The sequence below is a fragment of the Nelusetta ayraudi genome, unplaced genomic scaffold (genome assembly GCF_046127955.1).
Source record: "Nelusetta ayraudi isolate G7.1 ecotype Tasmania unplaced genomic scaffold, CSIRO-AGI_Nayr_v1 ptg000002l, whole genome shotgun sequence".
Taxonomy (NCBI): Eukaryota; Metazoa; Chordata; class Actinopteri; order Tetraodontiformes; family Monacanthidae; genus Nelusetta; species Nelusetta ayraudi.
In genome coordinates this window covers 2,318,118-2,336,182 of record NW_027466052.1, presented here as the reverse complement: position 1 = coordinate 2,336,182, position 18,065 = coordinate 2,318,118, and the positions used below count along the sequence as shown (strand labels likewise).

Below are 18,065 nucleotides of genomic sequence, written 5' to 3'. Positions count from 1 at the left end.
GATGTCCTGCTATACACAAGACACTTTCAGAAACAAAAATACAAATCACTCAAGTGCAACACCAGCTTTTGTATTCGTGAACATCTTTATTAATTTACATTTGTTCACTCGGAAGGACACTCCACTTTGCCACTGTTGATGTCATCAATGACATCATGAGGGGGCCGTCCATCGATCATGCAGCCAACAGACTGGGCAGTTCCCAGGATCTCCTTGATGGTTCCTGAAGGAGACAAAAGAACCAGGCTTAACTCAGCTCAGGAACATTTTCCACATTTTGAACACAATTAGCTGTTATTACTCTGAATTAAACAGTGTTCCAGACTTTACGGCACAGAGATGCCCACGTGTAAGGGCCGCCCTGTTTCCTAAAGCCGGGTTTCCTCTGAGCCTCCACTGGATTACACTCTGTCACACTCAGACGGGCGTAGTGGCGGGAGGCTGTGCTCGTCATCCCACAAACTTCTCACCTGAAAGCTCCCTGGCAATGGAGCGAGCCCTCATGGCGCGAGCGATGTTCACAATCTCATCAAAGGTCACGCTGCCGCTGTGCTTGACTGGAACATTGAAATGAAAAGAAAAGTTCAGGCACTTTTGCTCCACTTTGCCAGCCTCGTCATTTAGAGGACAAAATCAGTGTTTGCACTCGACGCCACTTACTGTTCTTGACCTTCTTCCTGTCACGAGGAGGCTCCTTCAGGGCTTTGATGATCAGCGCCGACGCAGAGGGAACAACCTCAATCTGAAATCACAGCATCGAGTCAACATCCATCTCGGATCAGACCTGAAGTCAAAACCACGTGAGGCGCTTGGACGCGTACAGCTGCCTGTCTGTTCTGGATTGTCAGCTTCACGGTGATCCTCAGGCCCTTCCAGTCGCCAGTGGCCTTGGCGATGTCGTCACCAACTTTCTTGGGAGACTGGAGAGAGAAACGGATGTTTGGGTGAGCTCAGGTTCAAACAGAAAGCCGAGGCTTGATGACACCATGAGCATCTGACAACGTTCAAGTTTATGTTGACATTCCCACATTTTATGCCTTATTTTAATACAAAGGCAAAGATAAAAATTCAGCTTACACTACAAAGTTTTTTTTTTTTATAACTTCCAACAACCTACAGTGCCATCGTGTCTCTGACACCTGGCCTAATCCATGCCTTAGCTAGGGCACTTGTTCAAGAGTCGTAGCATCATGAAGACAAATTGTACGAGTCTCTGCTGTAGGTTTTGTTCCAGACTTTACGGCACAGAGATGCCCACGTGTCTGGGCCGCCCTGTTTCCTAAAGCCGGGTTTCCTCTGAGCCTCCACTGGATTACACTCAATCACTTAAACAGACAGGTGTAGTGGCGGGAGGCTGCGCAGGGACCAGTTCTCATACTCACCAGACCAAGGGGTCCGATCTTGGGGGCCAACGCGGAGGTGGCGCCAACCTCTCCTCCTGTGCACCTCATGTACACTGTAGGACAAGCGAGAACATCTTTTAAGAGGGTCATGTGCTCTTTGTCTCCTACTTACAACCTACGATGAAAGGCATTCTTTGTCATTCCGATTAATGCTTCTAAATCCCGTCTGTTGGGCAAACTCTTTCAATATCAAGAGTTCACCATTCCGTTAACAGTTACTTAATTGCAGTAGTTGGTCGAAGTTAGGCAACTATGACTGAGAGTAAAAACCGTTGCTTTGACAAACAAAATAATGTGAACGTCATTCCCTTGAATACCACTATACTAGTAGGGCTTTCCAGATGGTGAATTGCAATGTTCTGTGAACTTGGTGCACCCATTCAATACACACATATGTACACTTATATTCACACAATGCAAATACACCATTTATGTTTACAAAAAGTATATTAACGAAAGAGGCGAGAGTGCCAACACAGTAAAAAATAAATAAATAATAGTAATAGCAATAAACAGCAAAGACTTCAGACAGCAGTGTGAAACACATTAGTCCAGAATGAGATTAAAGCTGCTGAGCAGCACCAGAGTAATGGGACAAAGACAGCAGCAGTGTCAACAAAATTGCCTCCAAAACAACCTGCTTCAAAAACAGTTTTATCCCAATTGCAATCAACATCCTGAACGCTCAACATTGAGGGGGGTTATGCATGGCCTTTGAGTTTGTCTGAATGTGTTTCTGTCTGCAAGTATGAATATATTGTGTCTAAATGCTGGAACCAGTACCAAGCTGTACTGAAAACAAATTCCACAAGCTTGGCAGCGTGGTCATCAAACAATCAGAGTCAGAAAACATAAAAAAGACAACAAAATTTTTTCTGGAGATCAGCGTTGCTGCTGTTCAAATTCCAGCAATTTTGTTAATTTTGATACCAGTGAGATGAAGAGCAGCCTGGTCACATGATGCGCATGATTGCAAGGTTTTTTTTTCTTTTTCTTTTTTTTTTTAAAAAAAAAAATGCTCTTGTAAAGTTATTTTCGGAACTGCTTCATGAAGTGAGGCCAAAGAGCTGCGTGTGGGTGCTGAGTGGACAAACGAGCGGCACGGAGGAAGGAAACGGGCCAGAAGCGCCGCCAGACGATACTGGAGTGACAGCAGCCCGCAGCGACTGCTGGCCGCCGCCATCACCCGACTTGGCCTGCGAGGGCAGCGTGGTAGTGGCGTTTGCATCTCGAAGTGCTGCCTGACCCTGAGCCGCTGACACAGAAATAGAAAGAGAACACAAGAGGGAGTAAGTGGGTGAGCGGCAGAGATCATCGCTGGTGAGCTGTTTAATATGCATCATGAAAATATGCCAGCGCTCACAAATTCACTGCTCCTGCTGCCAAGAGGCAGCTTCATCTGTGCAAATCACAATAGTATTTTGCAAGAGTGATTTCTTGTCATATTTAATATCTCCTTCTTGAAGTCAGTGCTTGCTATATATAGAAGTAATGTCTTTTTCATTTTCTATCCAAACCTGAGTGTTTTGGTTTTGTTTGTTTTTTTGTTTTTTTTTATAGCTTTAGTCTGCTGCTATATTTTAGGGAGGAAAAAGGCAACATGAAGGTTTTTTTGAAGTAGTTTCAGTCCAATGCTTTGCTCTATTTTTATTTTCTAAACGCTGAAATTCTCATATTTCTCCTAAATCCCCTGCTTTTATTTCTGGAAGCTCAGTGACCTCACGTTGCACCAACATGAGACATGCTGGAGTCCAGTTTCATGCTGCCAGAGAGTGATGTCATTACATATCCACTGTCTTGTGATGTGTTCAGTGTGCGTACGTACGTGTGTGTGTGTGTGTTTGTGTATTAGTATGTGTTTGCATCTTGAATTTGTGTCTCCAGTGGGAGCAACTTTAACATTGACCAACATAAAGTTAACATATTGGGACAGTTTGGCAGGTCCCACATCAGATTAAATGTTTGAGTGTGAATTTCAATACTTTTTGCATTTGATTTTATAATAGTCCCCAGGGTATCCATCGACACCCGGGGATTTACCATTCTTTAGTTTACTAATACTATCTATTATTTCCTGTGTTGTTATGGGGGAAGACAGCAACTCGGCCTCATCCTGTAATAATCTATTCAATTGGATCGAGTCTAGGAGTTTTGTGATTTTTTTTCTCCTTCCCTGTTAATTCTTGACCTTCATATAATTTTTTTATAAAATGCAGCAAAAGCCTCAGCTACTTCTTTTGGTTGGGAGGTAAATCTATTTGTGTCTGGGTGTTTAATTTTAGGTACCACACGGTTAGATTGAGCTTTCCGTAACTGAAAAGCCAGTAACCTGCTTGCTTTATTCCCCATTTCATAATATTTCCGTTTCGTAAATCTCAGCATTCCCTCTGCTTTATATGTGAGTAAATCATCTAGTTTTTGTCTCTCCTGTTTTAATAATTCAAATGTACTCCCGTTTCTTGATATTTTGTGTTCTTTCTCAAGCCTGATAATTTCAGTCTCTAATTCAAGTCTCCTGGCTTCCCTTTGTTTTTTAATTCTCGAAGTAATTTGAATGATATGTACCCTTACAACAGCTTTGGAACCATCCCATAAAATGGAGTAACATCTCCATTGTCATTTATATCAATTTATTCTTTAAACCGGCCACGGAGTTCTTGTTGGATAAGGGGGTCATTCAATATTGAGACATTAAGTCTCCAGTATCTGAATTGCTTTTCTTGACCTAGGTTTATTTTCAACATAATGGGACTATGATCCGACAACGTTATGGGTTATATCTCCAATCGTACCTATCACCATGATATATCGACCTTCCTTGTCTTTTAATACTTTTTCACAACTGAAGAACACATTCCTTCTAAATAGGATGGCAACACCCCTTTTCCTCCCCCCTCCATGAGATGCACTGTATATTTGTTCCACCCAGTCTCTCTTTAATTTTAGATGTTCTGCTTCAGAGAGATGCGTCTCCTGTAACATTGCAGCTGAACATTGTAGAGCTTTAAGTTGGTTAAGTATATTCTTCCTTTTAATTGGATTTCCCAGACCCTTTATATTATAGCTTACTACATTCAGACCGTCCATATTCCACTTACTTTAATCCTTACTGTCGTGGTGCTCTGTAGTCAACTTAAACCTGTCAAGTGCACCATCACTTGTTGTAAAAACCCTATGAGTTGTCAAGGTTGTAACATAAAACAGAACAGAAACTATGTACATTTTCAAAAAAAGGAACATCAGAAATCAAACACAACAAACTGGCTACCAAGTCCTCAACTGGCCTAACTCCAAAGGCGGCCAGTCCCCGTGTAGAACTGGGCAGAGGGTGGCGGAAGCCCTCTGGGATAAAGTCACCTCGTGCGGCAGACCCTCTCCGTCGGGTTAACTGATCCGGCCTTACAGTGGCTGCGTGCAAATCACTCATGAGTCAGTTGCAGCCGATGCCACTTACCAAAACGACCAAATACTATGCAATTGGTACAATCTGTACTCAGCAAATTGTAAATAAATAAAAATAGAAAAAAGAGAAATATAAACTTACATCAGTATTTTATTTTATTTTTAAAATAAATACAGATATGTATAAGTCATAATATACACACACGGACATGTGTATACTGTATGTATATACATATATATATATATATATACATATATATGTATATACAGTTGTGTTCATAATAATAGCAGTATGTTTAAAAATGTGTTTAAAAAGGTTTAAAAAGGTGAGTAAACTTCAGATTTCCTCAAATAAATTGTATTTAATGAACACAAATGCATTGAGGACACTGCACATTCTATTTCAAAGCAAGAAAATTGTAAAAAATTAATTGAATTTGATAATATTTTACAGAAAGTCAAGAAATATAATGTTCAAAAAAATAGCAGTGTTGACATCTTTCTTTACAAACTCAACGAAGTACTGTATAAACTAAGAAATGCTTGAAGATTCAACTTTCCTGAGAATAACAAACTAATATTCAGTGGCATCACCACGGTTTCTGATGACTGCTTCAAATCTGTGGTACATGGAGTCGACCAACTTCTGGCACCGGTCAACAGGTATTGCAGCCCAGGACAATTGTACCACGTCCCACAATTCCTCTGCATTTCTTGGTTTTGCCTCATGAACAGCATTTTCTTTTTTATGTCAGCCCACATACATTTTGGATGGGATTAAGGTGCAGGGGATTGTGCTGGCCACTCCATTACTTCAATTCTGTTTGTCTGGAACCAGGATTTTGCTCGCTCACTGGTGTGTTTGGGGTCGTTGTCTTGTTGAAACACCCATTTGAAGGGCATTTCCTCTTCAGCATACTGCAACTTGCAGTATTCTGATGTACTCAAACTGATCCATGATCCCTGGTATGCAATGAATAGGACCATCATACCATGATGCTCGCACCACCATGCTTCACTGTCTTCACTGTGTACTGTGGCTTGAATTCAGTGTTTGCAGGACGTCTGACAAACTGTCTGTGGCCCTTGGATCCAAAAAGAACCGTCTTACTCTCATCAGTCCACAAAATATTACGCCATTTCTTTTTGGGCCAGTCAATGCGTTGTAACCGCTTCAGCACGTCTTTTTTTTATTTTAACAATGGGACTTTGCGGGGGCTTCTTGCTGGTAGCTTGGCTTCACATAGATGTCGTCTGATTGTCACAGCACTCACAGGCAATGTTAGATCTTCTTTGATCCTCCTGGAGCTGATCATTGGCTGAGCCTTTGCCCTTTTGGTTATTCTCCGATCCATTCGAACAGTCGTTTTTCTTTTTCTTCCTCGTCTTTCTGGTTTTGGCTGCCATTTTAAAGTGTTTGATATCATTTTAGCCTAACAGCCTATGATTTTCTGCACTTCTTTATAGGTTTCCCCCTCTTTTATTAATTCCTTAATCAAAGAACGCTCTTCTTCAGAACAGTGTCTTGAACGACCCATTTTCTCTGTTTTTCAAGGACAAATGCACAGCCAGCATATGCAAAGTCAGTTACCTTGAGCCTTAAATAAGGGCCACATGTTTAACACCTGTTTTTTTTTTCACAAAATCAATGACCTCACTAATTGAACTCGGCACTGCTATACCTGTTGACCGGTGCCAGAAGTTGGTCGACTCCATGTACCACAGATTTGAAGCAGTCATCAGAAACCGTGGTGATGCCACTGAATATTAGTTTGTTATTCTCAGGAAAGTTGAATCTTCAAGCATTTCTTAGTTTATACAGTACTTCGTTGAGTTTGTAAAGAAAGATGTCAACACTGCTATTTTTTTGAACATTATATTTCTTGACTTTCTGTAAAATATTATCCAATTCAATTACTTTTTCCAATTTTCTTGCTTTATATATACACACACACACACACACACATATATATATATATATATATATATATATATATATATATATATATACATATATATATATATATGTATATATATATATATATATATATATATATATATATATATATATATATATATATATATATATATGTATATATATATATATGTATATATATACACACACACACACACACACACACACATATATATATATATATATAGCCCAACAACACCATTATAATTGGAGGTTATAAGACCATTGAACTTTAACCACATACCAGTAACTTATTGGCGGATGCTCATTAATCTAATTAACATGAAAAAAAATTACTTATTTTTTTTCTTTTTTCTTTTAACCCAGTATTCCCAGTCTTTTCAAGGGAAGAAAGACCTGCAGTCGTCCTCTGTAAACATGCTGACATTCCGTCCCCCTCGGTTGGTAGCCCGTCTCTCCCATCTGTGGCTGGCCAGCACACGTTCTACTTTATCCCTTTCGTCGACTCGGACCTGGATGTTGAGGTCCTTAAGCACCTGCGCTGCGTCCCTCACCGTATGGAAAGTGTTTTCCTCCGATCCCACCATCATCCTCAGTCGGGCTGGGTACATGCACTTTGCTTTCACGTTTTTCTCCTTGAGCTGCTTCACAACGTATCTGACCTGAGCGCGTTTCTTCTGTAGCTCCGGCGAGTAGTCGTTATCAAAGTAGATCTGCTTCTCACCCATCTTCACTGCGCGCTGTCTCCAGGCATGCTGCAAGATCTGTTCCTTCACTGTGTAGTCCGCGAATTTAATCACGATGGAGCGAGGCGGGTCGTTTTCTTTCGGTTTTGGCACGAGTGCTCTATGCGCCCGGTCAATCTTGATGTCGGCTTCGGTTAACGGCAAACTAGTCAGCACCGTCGGCAGTAACTTTTTGATGAAGGCGATCATACCTCTCCCCTCGCTTCCTTCAGGTACCTGATACAACCTTAGATTTTGCCTTCCGTGCCTGTTCTCAAGATCCTCACACCGTTCAAATAATTCCGCCTCGCACTGCAGTAGGTTGCCGATGGCTTTCCCGTGGGCTGCGTTGGTTTCGTCCGTGACGACGCTGAAGTTGGCACCACATTCGCCGCGGTGATTTCTTAGGTTTCGATTCCACCTTAAAAAGAAATTCCGCTATTTGACCACTAGCTGGCTGTGTTTATTCCAACACTGTTCAACATATAAAATTCAGCGGATCATTATATCTGGATTATTTCAAATTTTTTGACCCTTTGGGGCGACTTCAAAGTAGGCAACTTTGTCATTCACATTACTGTATTTCTCATTTTTCAGGTGGATTATTTCAAAATCGATACAGTAATACTTGACAAGGGAGGTATCATTGGAAAGCCTGAGAGCTCCATTATCATAATCAGCGGAGACATTTCACCGGAGATCTTTAGGAGTCTATAAATCTCAGGAGGTTCCTTTTATAGATGTCCTGCTATACACAAGACACTTTCAGAAACAAAAAAAACAAATCACTCAAGCTCAACACCAGCTTTTGTATTTGTGAACATCTTTATTTATTCAGATTTGTTCACTCAGAAGGACACTCCACTTTGCCACTGTTGATGTCATCAATGACATCATGAGGGGGCCGTCCATCGATCATGCAGCCAACAGACTGGGCAGTTCCCAGGATCTCCTTGATGGTTCCTGAAGGAGACAAAAGAACCAGGCTCAACTCAGCTCAGGAACATTTTGAACACAATTAGCTGTTATTACTCTGAATTAAACAGTGTTCCAGACTTTACGGCACAGAGATGCCCACGTGTAAGGGCCGCCCTGTTTCCTAAAGCCGGGTTTCCTCTGAGCCTCCACTGGATTACACTCTGTCACACTCAGACGGGCGTAGTGGCGGGAGGCTGTGCTCGTCATCCCACAAACTTCTCACCTGAAAGCTCCCTGGCAATGGAGCGAGCCCTCATGGCGCGAGCGATGTTCACAATCTCATCAAAGGTCACGCTGCCGCTGTGCTTGACTGGAACATTGAAATGAAAAGAAAAGTTCAGGCACTTTTGCTCCACTTTGCCAGCCTCGTCATTTAGAGGACAAAATCAGTGTTTGCACTCGACGCCACTTACTGTTCTTGACCTTCTTCCTGTCACGAGGAGGCTCCTTCAGGGCTTTGATGATCAGCGCCGACGCAGAGGGAACAACCTCAATCTGAAATCACAGCATCGAGTCAACATCCATCTCGGATCAGACCTGAAGTCAAAACCACGTGAGGCGCTTGGACGCGTACAGCTGCCTGTCTGTTCTGGATTGTCAGCTTCACGGTGATCCTCAGGCCCTTCCAGTCGCCAGTGGCCTTGGCGATGTCGTCACCAACTTTCTTGGGAGACTGGAGAGAGAAACGGATGTTTGGGTGAGCTCAGGTTCAAACAGAAAGCCGAGGCTTGATGACACCATGAGCATCTGACAACGTTCAAGTTTATGTTGACATTCCCACATTTTATGCCTTATTTTAATACAAAGGCAAAGATAAAAATTCAGCTTACACTACAAAGTTTTTTTTTTTTGAACTTCCAACAACCTACAATGCCGTCGTGTCTCTGACACCTGGCCTAATCCATGCCTCAGCTAGGGCACTTGTTCAAGAGTCGTAGCATCATGAAGACAAATTGTACGAGTCTCTGCTGTAGGTTGTGTTCCAGACTTTACGGCACAGAGATGCCCACGTGTCTGGGCCGCCCTGTTTCCTAAAGCCGGGTTTCCTCTAAGCCTCCACTGGATTACACTCAATCACTTAAACAGACAGGTGTAGTGGCGGGAGGCTGCGCAGGGACCAGTTCTCATACTCACCAGACCAAGGGGTCCGATCTTGGGGGCCAATGCGGAGGTGGCGCCAACCTCTCCTCCTGTGCACCTCATGTACACTGTAGGACAAGCGAGAACATCTTTTAAGAGGGTCATGTGCTCTTTGTCTCCTACTTACAACCTACGATGAAAGGCATTCTTTGTCATTCCGATTCAAAAACACATTTCACCCCAGGAGCTCCAAAGGATCTTGAACAGTTTCATGGTGAGAGGTTTAACATTGTTCTGGCAAAGACTAGCATTTAAAATGTTTAGACAATGTGACCAACTTCAATCATCACGACAGTTTTCATTTCGTAGCTTTTTTTTTTTATACCCATCCTTCACATCCCCACCAGAGGCTTAACTGCAGAAATTGTGCCAACACGTTGACACAGCACCCCCAGCTGGCCTGGAATTGCACTACTCCCTGTCCAGGCTGGACCGTGTGCTCTTAAACTGATATACAACAGGTTAATGCTTCTATATCCCGTCTGTTGGGCAAATTCCTTCAATATCAAGAGTTCACCATTCCGTTACCAGTTACTTAATTGCAGTAGTTGGTCGAAGTTAAGCAACTATGACCGAGAGTTTGACAAATGCAAAGTAATGTGAACGTCATTCCCTTGAATACCACTATACTAGTAGAGTTTTCCAGATGGTGAATTGCAATGTTCTGTGAACTTGGTGCACCCATTCAATAAACACACATGTACACTTCTATTCAAGCCCTACGTCGTTGAATTCAGTATCACCTACTTGAGTGGGAGAAATAAAACACACGTGACAGGCCTAGCCATGTTTACAGAACACTACAAAACAGAATTAAAACATAGTATTCAAAATCCCGATGGATGAGCTAGCTGCTGTTAGCCGGCTAGCTCACCCAACCACGTGGGCCACCAGAGCCAGCACCCTGCCAAAACAGTACGTAATCTGACGAACTCATCCAGTCAGACATATAAATCCAAAGCATTATTTTTTCCCCTCGTCTTCGTCGCCGATTGCGCCCCATTATTACCGTTGTCTTTACGCCGTCGCCGGGCCGCCAGGCGCGGCGCCATTCGACACAGACAGCCTCCATGTTGGCTGTGAACAAAGTACCGCTATTGTTAGCCACGTCAAGATCAAGACATACCAACTTTAACCTCGTTGGGGTCGAATTTGGGAGGCATGTTGCCGCTGTGGAGCTCAGCTCAGCGTGGTTGGTGAGGGTGTCGGATGAACCCGGTGCCGGGACGACCGATTACTGTTGCACCTTCACCGCTAAAGGGGCGAAAGAAAGGCCGAAGAAAGCGACCGCGAATGCTTTTATAAACGTCAAATATCGCGAGAGTTTCGGAAACCGTTCTAAGGTCACGTGTTTCTGTTGGCAGGAGGAGGGAGAGGCACCCAAATGCAGACAAAATTGCGGACACGGGCGCCGCCATTACTCCAATCCCGTAACTCAACACCGTAACTCAACGCCGGAAGTTAGTTGATATTTTTTTTTAATGTATTTTTTGATAATTGCGCAAAACAGTACAAACAAAAACAAACAAACAAACAAACAAACAAAACAATAGCAACAAAAACTATCGCCAGGGGGTTGCATACATAAAAGTATTTTTACAGTTTTCACGATAAAAATAATTGTAGAAGGCAGATAGATTCAGGGTCTTGATAGCTTTTATGTTACTATTATTTTCAAATAGTTTTAATATACGGTTGGACATTGTTCTGAAATTTAAGAAAAAGGATTTTAATACATCTTTTAAAAGAAAGGGTAAAATCAGGTTCAATATAAGAGAAAATCAAATTATAGACATCTACTCTGCGAAGTTAAGTTAAAAGTAATTTAAAAGTAAAAACTATAAAACTCAGAATTTCGTTTTCTGTGTTTCAGATATTTATTGAAGTCTTTCTGCAAGAAGGAATGACAAGACTGAATGCGGAAATAACATTGGCTCGTGGCAGCTTTTAAGCCTCCTCACCACAGCCACCCACCACCACAACGGCCAACGGAAGCCTGGCCACCTATTTTTTGTTTGTTTCTGGTGATTTTTTTTTTGTTGATTATCTCAATAAAGGCATTGTGAGAACTTCTAGTCAAATAATTATCTCCAGTATGACATGACATTGTTTTTTTTTTATTACATTTTAGTAACAAAATAGAATGAACAGAAAACTGATAATGGTTAAATAGAATCATTTCATGCATATAATTACTAAATGGGATAATGCAGACCTCTCCAGAAGCAGGAATTACCTGTTCTGTTGCAGTGATGTCTGGGCCATTGTTTTACTCATAATGCTTGTCCCTGGAGATCCCTGGTGGATGAAAAAATCAACCGGCAGGACTGAAGTCATTTTGCCAAGCTGCTTTTCTGTATGTTTTTTTTTTTTAAAAAAACATTATGTATATGAGCTGTGTCTGTGCAGTGCTTGAATTTGTTGCAGAGGCAGATTAACACATCAGAAACCTAAAACAATTGTCCTTCCCTCTCCAGCAGACTGCAGCATAAAACAACACACATGCCACCACAAACAAAACATTTTCAGCATTTTTCTACAGATGTCAAGAGATCTTGGCTTCCTTAAGAAAAAGAGGCAGCTCTGCCCTTATTTATGGAGTGTCTCTGTTTAGGTACCTCTTCAAATTATTATCCAGCGGTACACTTAGATCTTTATGTCTTGGCACCACCTTGAGGTCTTCCCCACTGGTACTCTGGCTGAAGGGGGGGCTTGGATCTACAAGAAATCTATATTATTTCCTTGGTCTTTGAGGTTTTTCAGTAGGACATTTCTTGTGACTCCAGTCACTGAAGGCTTTGATCAGGTCCTTATATTCACATTGCTTCCCATTCCTGATACACTTCACAATACCAAGGATTTACAGTGCCTTTATTTTTGCTGTTGACATAAATGAATAGTAACCATATGCTAATGTGAAAGTAAGTATGACATCTGTTTTGACCGTGTGTGCATGTTGCAACTGCAGCCTAATCAGAAAGTGCTCTGTTTATTTGGTTGTGTAAAGTCCCATTTTATTAATTTTCTGTTATAACTTAGTGATTGTGAGCTTTGAACTAAATTCTGAGTTTTATAGTAGCCTACAAATTTACTTTTAAATTACTTTTAACTTAACTTCGCTGAGTAGATGTCTGTAATTTGATTTTCTCTTATATTGAACCTGATTTTATCCTTTCTTTTAAAAAATGTATTAAAACCCTTTTTCTTAAATTTGAGAACGATGTCTAACAGTACAGTAAAACTATTTGAAAATAATAGTAACATAAAAGCTATCAAGACCCTGAATCTATCTGCCTTCTACAATTATTTGTTATCGTGCAATCCGTAAAAATACTTTTTTTGTTTTTGTTTGTACTGTTTTGCGCAATTATTAAAAAAATATATAAAAAAAAAAAGATCAACTAACTTCCGGCGTTTAGTTCCGGTGTTGAGTTAAGGGATTGGAGTAATGGCGGTGCCCGTGTCCGCCATTTTGTCTGCATTTGGGTACTCTTGGGAGGAAGCGCGGCGATTAACGTGAGTGTCCTTCTGGCCGCCATTTCACATTTCTAACCAATGGAAAACTTTGCAATAAACACAAACAAAAAGAAAACAAGCTAACAAAATATCAGAATGAACTAATGTAAAGTGGACCAATGTCATCAAGAGGTCTATACATGTTTGTACAGTATATATACCCATATATATTCCCAACAAGCAGAAAGTGAAATATCTCGTCCTAAGAGACAGATATGTCAACAGAATCAGCTGCTTCCATCACAGGTTTTAACTCCCTTTCTACAAGGCTAAAAGACTCTCTGGTGCCATTTTATATCATCCTCAAACAAAAGGATTGTGTTTTGTTAAATTGGGTAACTGCAACTGTAAGTAAATATCCTATTAATCCTATTAAAAATCTTTGTTTTAAATGACAAAACATCTGATTATGACAATTAAAATACGGTGAAAATCAATTCCACACAATACAAATAGACTGTTTATGTTTACAAAAAGTATATTAACGAAAGAGACGAGAGTGCCAACACAGTAAAAAATAAATAAATAATAGTAATAGCAATAAACAGCAAAGACTTCAGACAGCAGTGTGAAACACATTAGTCCAGAAGGAGATTAAAGCTGCTGAGCAGCACCAGAGTAATGGGACAAAGACAGCAGCAGTGTCAACAAAATTGCCTCCAAAACAACCTGCTTCAAAAAGAGTTTTATCCCAATCGCAATCAACATCCTGAACGCTCAACATTGAGGGGGGTTATGCATGGCCTTTGAGTTTGTCTGAATGTGTTTCTGTCTGCATGTATGAATATATTGTGTCTAAATGCTGGAACCAGTACCAAGCTGTACTGAAAACAAATTCCACAAGCTTGGCAGCGTGGTCATCAAACAATCAGAGTCAGAAAACATAAAAAAGACAACAAAATTTTTTCTGGAGATCAGCGTTGCTGCTGTTCAAATTCCAGCAATTTTGTTAATTTTGAGACCAGTGAGATGAAGAGCAGCCTGGTCACATGATGCGCATGATTGCAAGGTTGTTTTTTCTTTTTCTTTTAAAAAAAAAAAAAATGCTCTTGTAAAGTTATTTTCGGAACTGCTTCATGAAGTGAGGCCAAAGAGCTGCGTGTGGGTGCTGAGTGGACAAACGAGCGGCACGGAGGAAGGAAACGGGCCAGAAGCGCCGCCAGACGATACTGGAGTGACAGCAGCCCGCAGCGACTGCTGGCCGCCGCCATCACCCGACTTGGCCAGCGAGGGCAGCGTGGTAGTGGCGTTTGCATCTCGAAGTGCTGCCTGACCCTGAGCCGCTGACACAGAAATAGAAAGAGAACACAAGAGGGAGTAAGTGGGTGAGCGGCAGAGATCATCGCTGGTGAGCTGTTTAATATGCATCATGAAAATATGCCAGCGCTCACAAATTCACTGCTCCTGCTGCCAAGAGGCAGCTTCATCTGTGCAAATCACAATAGTATTTTGCAAGAGTGATTTCTTGTCATATTTAATATCTCCTTCTTGAAGTCAGTGCTTGCTATATATAGAAGTAATGTCTTTTTCATTTTCTATCCAAACCTGAGTGTTTTGGTTTTGTTTGTTTGTTTTTATAGCTTTAGTCTGCTGCTATATTTTAGGGAGGAAAAAGGCAACATGAAGGTTTTTTTGAAGTAGTTTCAGGCCAATGCTTTGCTCTATTTTTATTTTCTAAACGCTGAAATTCTCATATTTCTCCTAAATCCCCTGCTTTTATTTCTGGAAGCTCAGTGACCTCACGTTGCACCAACATGAGACACGCTGGAGTCCAGTTTCATCCCCACAACAGAGCTGCCAGAGAGTGATGTCATTACATATCCACTGTCTTGTGATGTGTTCAGTGTGCGTACGTACGTGTGTGTGTGTGTGTGTGTGTGTGTGTGTGTGTGTGTATTAGTATGTGTTTGCATCTTGAATTTGTGTCTCCAGTGGGAGCAACTTTAACATTGACCAACATAAAGTTAACATATTGGGACAATTTGGCAGGTCCCACATCAGATTAAATGTTTGAGCGTGAATTTCAATACTTTTTGCATTTCATGTCCATTGATAATTATAAATTTGTTAGGGCCACGTTTTCATCATGTTCTGAGACCTGAATACATAGCAGTGCTTCGATTGTTCAAAGCCAACAAGCATGACAAAGAACCTGTACTGACAAACGTGCACCAAGACAAATGTGCGTGCGTGTGTGTGTGTTGTGTTGTGTTGTGTTGTGTTGTGAGGGCAACAACACTGAGTGCTGCTGTTATTTCTGCATAAACAAACTGAGAGCCTAAAGCAAAACCATCCTGCAAATGTTTACATGCGCGCACACACACACACACACACACACACACACACACACACACACACACACACAGTTGGACAGCTCATTTGTTGAACTCCAGGGAAATGATTGGATTCTCCTCCTCCTCCACTGTTTCCACTCCACTTTTCTGACCTCTTTCTTTTGATTTTTTTTTCTTTCCCTAGCTCCAATCAGCGGCTCTTCACCTTGTCTTGTTGTGCTTCACGCAGATTTTCCTGCTCAACAACTTCCTCCATTGATTTTTCTTTTCAGAGCTCGACTGTAGTCAGTGAGGGTGTGTGGTGAGGGGAGGGACACAGCTTGTCTTCCTTTAAGTGGATTTAAAGAGAAGAAGAAATGGTCTACAGACTGGTGCCCCACGGCTGAGAGTCGCCGATAACAATCAGGCTCTTCAATATGCCAGCGGCCTCGGCAGCAGCAGCCCCTGATTGACTCGCTCGACTTTAATCTCCTCTGGCTGTGGAGCACAATCAGGTGTTAATTAAACACGCCTTCCCTCTGAACTTTAATTAGGCAGTGGCTTTTTGTTTATTCAGCACTAGGGAGTGAGGGCAGGACTTCAAATTGCATTTGCAGTTTTATATGTCAAATTCAAAATTTCAAGGTAAATTTATTGGAATGGAAGAATTAAAAAAGAAAAAAGAAAAAAAGACAGCTCCACAGCAACTGAACCTCAACATTTGGTCAGTCAGCAATACAGGTTCACGTTCACACACTTGGACCCGTGACATTGCATGCCAGATAGTCATCGCACCTATTGGCTTGGAGCTAATAGGGGCCACGTAGCATAAAACTGCCCCTTGTTTCCTTTGGCTTGTTTTATTGCATTGTTGCTTCTTCTTCAACAATTTTTATGCCGTCTGTCTTCCATTTAAAACCTCAATACATTTCATGGTTTTGTTTGACTTCACTCGGCCAACAAACTGCACTACTTTTGTGGATGTCAGCAGATGTCAGACTGCCGATGTCAATGAAAAACAGGCTCACACAAGGTTCAACCAGCTTTGCACAATTAGCATGAGCAATTAAAAAAAAATACTTTTAGCTTTCAATTCTGTTTAACTTTATTGCCATGCTATAACAAAGTTTTCCGTGACTTCACATGTAGAGCCGGTCCAGACCGGCTACCTGGTCTGGACCAGCTCCTCAGTACCAATTGTTCCCTTGTTCATGATAATTCTCACAAGTACAGGCAAACATGGAGGAGATGAGCAGATGCTCTGGAAAAAATGTGAATTAGAACATGCAAACATGCACGTTTGGCACATTGATCCACCTGTTTGTTCTCCGTGTTTGCCGCTCGGCTACACAGCCTGCTGCCTCTAGATTGTTTTGGCAGCCAGACATACAGCATCTGCCATTCAAATGTAGAAAATAACATGGCAGTTCAAGTGAATTTAGATTAGGTTTAAATCAAAAGCCAAAAAAAACAAAACAAAAACGACGTAGCTCACAAAAGTAGAATTCATCTTATCCAACAAGCAGACGACTGTAAACTGAGTGGTGCGTTCAGGGGAGTGACGTCAGAACGCAGTAAGAGGACACTTGGCCCCGTTAATCTGATTCCCTGCCGAGGGGTTCCTCCTCCGCCGCTGCGCAGACTTCCTGTCTTCCCTCGTTCCATTACAGGAAACAGGAGACGGGCGAGAACAAAGCCTGAATTTCCAACGAGGTGAAGTCGATGGGTTGTATTCATGACAGACCGCTGAGCGGCTGAGGCTTGGTGCGGCTGGGATTTGGGGGGTGGCGGGCTCATTGACGGACTGCTTGTGATGAGTTAAGGGCGAACTGTCAGTCGCCTTACCAGGACCTGTGTTTTAAATATCGCCCCCCTACTGACTATATATTTTTTTTGTAGCAAGGCCCGATTCCTGAATGAACATCGGTATTCACTATATAGTTCGCTCAATGCTTTCCACAAGGCATCACTAAAAGTAGTGTACAACCGAAGGTCACTAACCCGAGAGTATATCCCATCATGCATTGCTCTCACGCTGACCCAAAGGTAGAAAAAAGCAAGAGGAGCTGAGCACTATTTTTTTGAAAATGGGAAGACGCTTAGCCTTGGCACAAAAATACATATATATGTGTGTCAATTAATGTATATATCTACTAATTTATGTATTTATTACCACCTCCCGACATGATGCTTTAATAATGCGACCGCAATGACGTAAAAAAGGACGCTTCTGAAAGTTTTAATTGGATTTGGCTATTGAGTCACTACATGGTTGGCTACATGGAGCTTCCTATATAGGGAGGAGGGAAGGAGTGGGTGATTTGTGACACAGCCGAGGGACGTCCCCTGGGCGACCAGGCCCAAATTAAAAAAGGAGGAGAAATTCCCCAGGAGTTTGGTTTAATTTCTCCTGCAGAAAAGATTCCGACACAACTGTGTGACCTCCCCACCCCCAACCCCACCGCCACCGCCAGGAAATGAAGTTACAAAAGAGGCTTAAGGTTTCCAAACAGAACGAAATGAAAGGCTGGCGGTGTTCATCAGCCAGCTGCTCCAAAAAGCGTGCATGCTGAATGTTGAACGGACTGATCTGTAAACGGAGAGAGGGCGGCAAACACAAATCCCTTAAAGTATGTCCTTGCTTTTACTCAAAACAATAAACTTTTAACTTTAAATCAACAAGCATTATATC

At 41.8% G+C, this 18,065-nt stretch overlaps 2 protein-coding genes and 4 non-coding genes across 7 annotated transcripts; all 6 read right to left on the bottom strand.

Annotated features, from left to right (window-relative positions):
* Positions 1-66: 66 nt before the first annotated feature.
* LOC142901629 (large ribosomal subunit protein uL11-like) lies at positions 67-1,533 on the bottom strand. Its single transcript, XM_076046246.1, has 5 exons — positions 1,383-1,533; positions 822-920; positions 661-742; positions 471-557; positions 67-223 (listed from the first exon to the last, which is right to left on the bottom strand). The coding sequence occupies exons 1-5, from the start codon at positions 1,491-1,493 to the stop codon at positions 105-107; spliced, it is 498 nt and encodes a 165-aa protein (XP_075902361.1). The 5' UTR covers positions 1,494-1,533; the 3' UTR covers positions 67-104.
* On the bottom strand, positions 313-438 carry LOC142887943 (small nucleolar RNA SNORA65). The gene has a single exon (XR_012926630.1). It is a non-coding gene; the product is annotated as a small nucleolar RNA SNORA65 (small nucleolar RNA).
* Positions 1,224-1,351, bottom strand: LOC142887927 (small nucleolar RNA SNORA65). The gene has a single exon (XR_012926625.1). It is a non-coding gene; the product is annotated as a small nucleolar RNA SNORA65 (small nucleolar RNA).
* A 6,739-nt stretch (positions 1,534-8,272) lies between the features above and the next one.
* On the bottom strand, positions 8,273-10,869 carry rpl12 (ribosomal protein L12). Of its 2 annotated transcripts, none has more exons than XM_076046133.1 (6): positions 10,711-10,869; positions 9,579-9,652; positions 9,019-9,117; positions 8,858-8,939; positions 8,668-8,754; positions 8,273-8,429 (listed from the first exon to the last, which is right to left on the bottom strand). In XM_076046133.1, the coding sequence occupies exons 1-6, from the start codon at positions 10,745-10,747 to the stop codon at positions 8,311-8,313; spliced, it is 498 nt and encodes a 165-aa protein (XP_075902248.1). In that variant the 5' UTR covers positions 10,748-10,869; the 3' UTR covers positions 8,273-8,310. The 2 variants fall into 2 exon arrangements, with proteins under 2 accessions (XP_075902248.1, XP_075902175.1); XM_076046060.1 differs by having other exon boundaries at positions 10,594-10,735.
* Positions 8,510-8,635, bottom strand: LOC142887939 (small nucleolar RNA SNORA65). Its single transcript, XR_012926628.1, has one exon. It is a non-coding gene; the product is annotated as a small nucleolar RNA SNORA65 (small nucleolar RNA).
* Positions 9,420-9,547, bottom strand: LOC142887933 (small nucleolar RNA SNORA65). The gene has a single exon (XR_012926626.1). It is a non-coding gene; the product is annotated as a small nucleolar RNA SNORA65 (small nucleolar RNA).
* Positions 10,870-18,065: the final 7,196 nt, after the last annotated feature.

Coding starts and splice junctions, on each gene's coding strand:
- LOC142901629 (XM_076046246.1), bottom strand. CDS start 1,493: ATGACCCTCTTAAAAGATGTTCTCGCTTGTCCTACAGTGTACATGAGG. Junction 921..1,382: donor AGATCGGACCCCTTGGTCTG/GTGAGTATGAGA, acceptor TTCTCTCTCCAG/TCTCCCAAGAAAGTTGGTGA. Junction 224..470: donor CATTGCCAGGGAGCTTTCAG/GTGAGAAGTTTG, acceptor TGTCTCCTTCAG/GAACCATCAAGGAGATCCTG.
- rpl12 (XM_076046060.1), bottom strand. CDS start 10,636: ATGGCGCCGCGCCTGGCGGCCCGGCGACGGCGTAAAGACAACG. Junction 8,940..9,018: donor TCCAGAACAGACAGGCAGCT/GTACGCGTCCAA, acceptor CTGTGATTTCAG/ATTGAGGTTGTTCCCTCTGC. Junction 8,755..8,857: donor CAGGAAGAAGGTCAAGAACA/GTAAGTGGCGTC, acceptor TCAATGTTCCAG/TCAAGCACAGCGGCAGCGTG.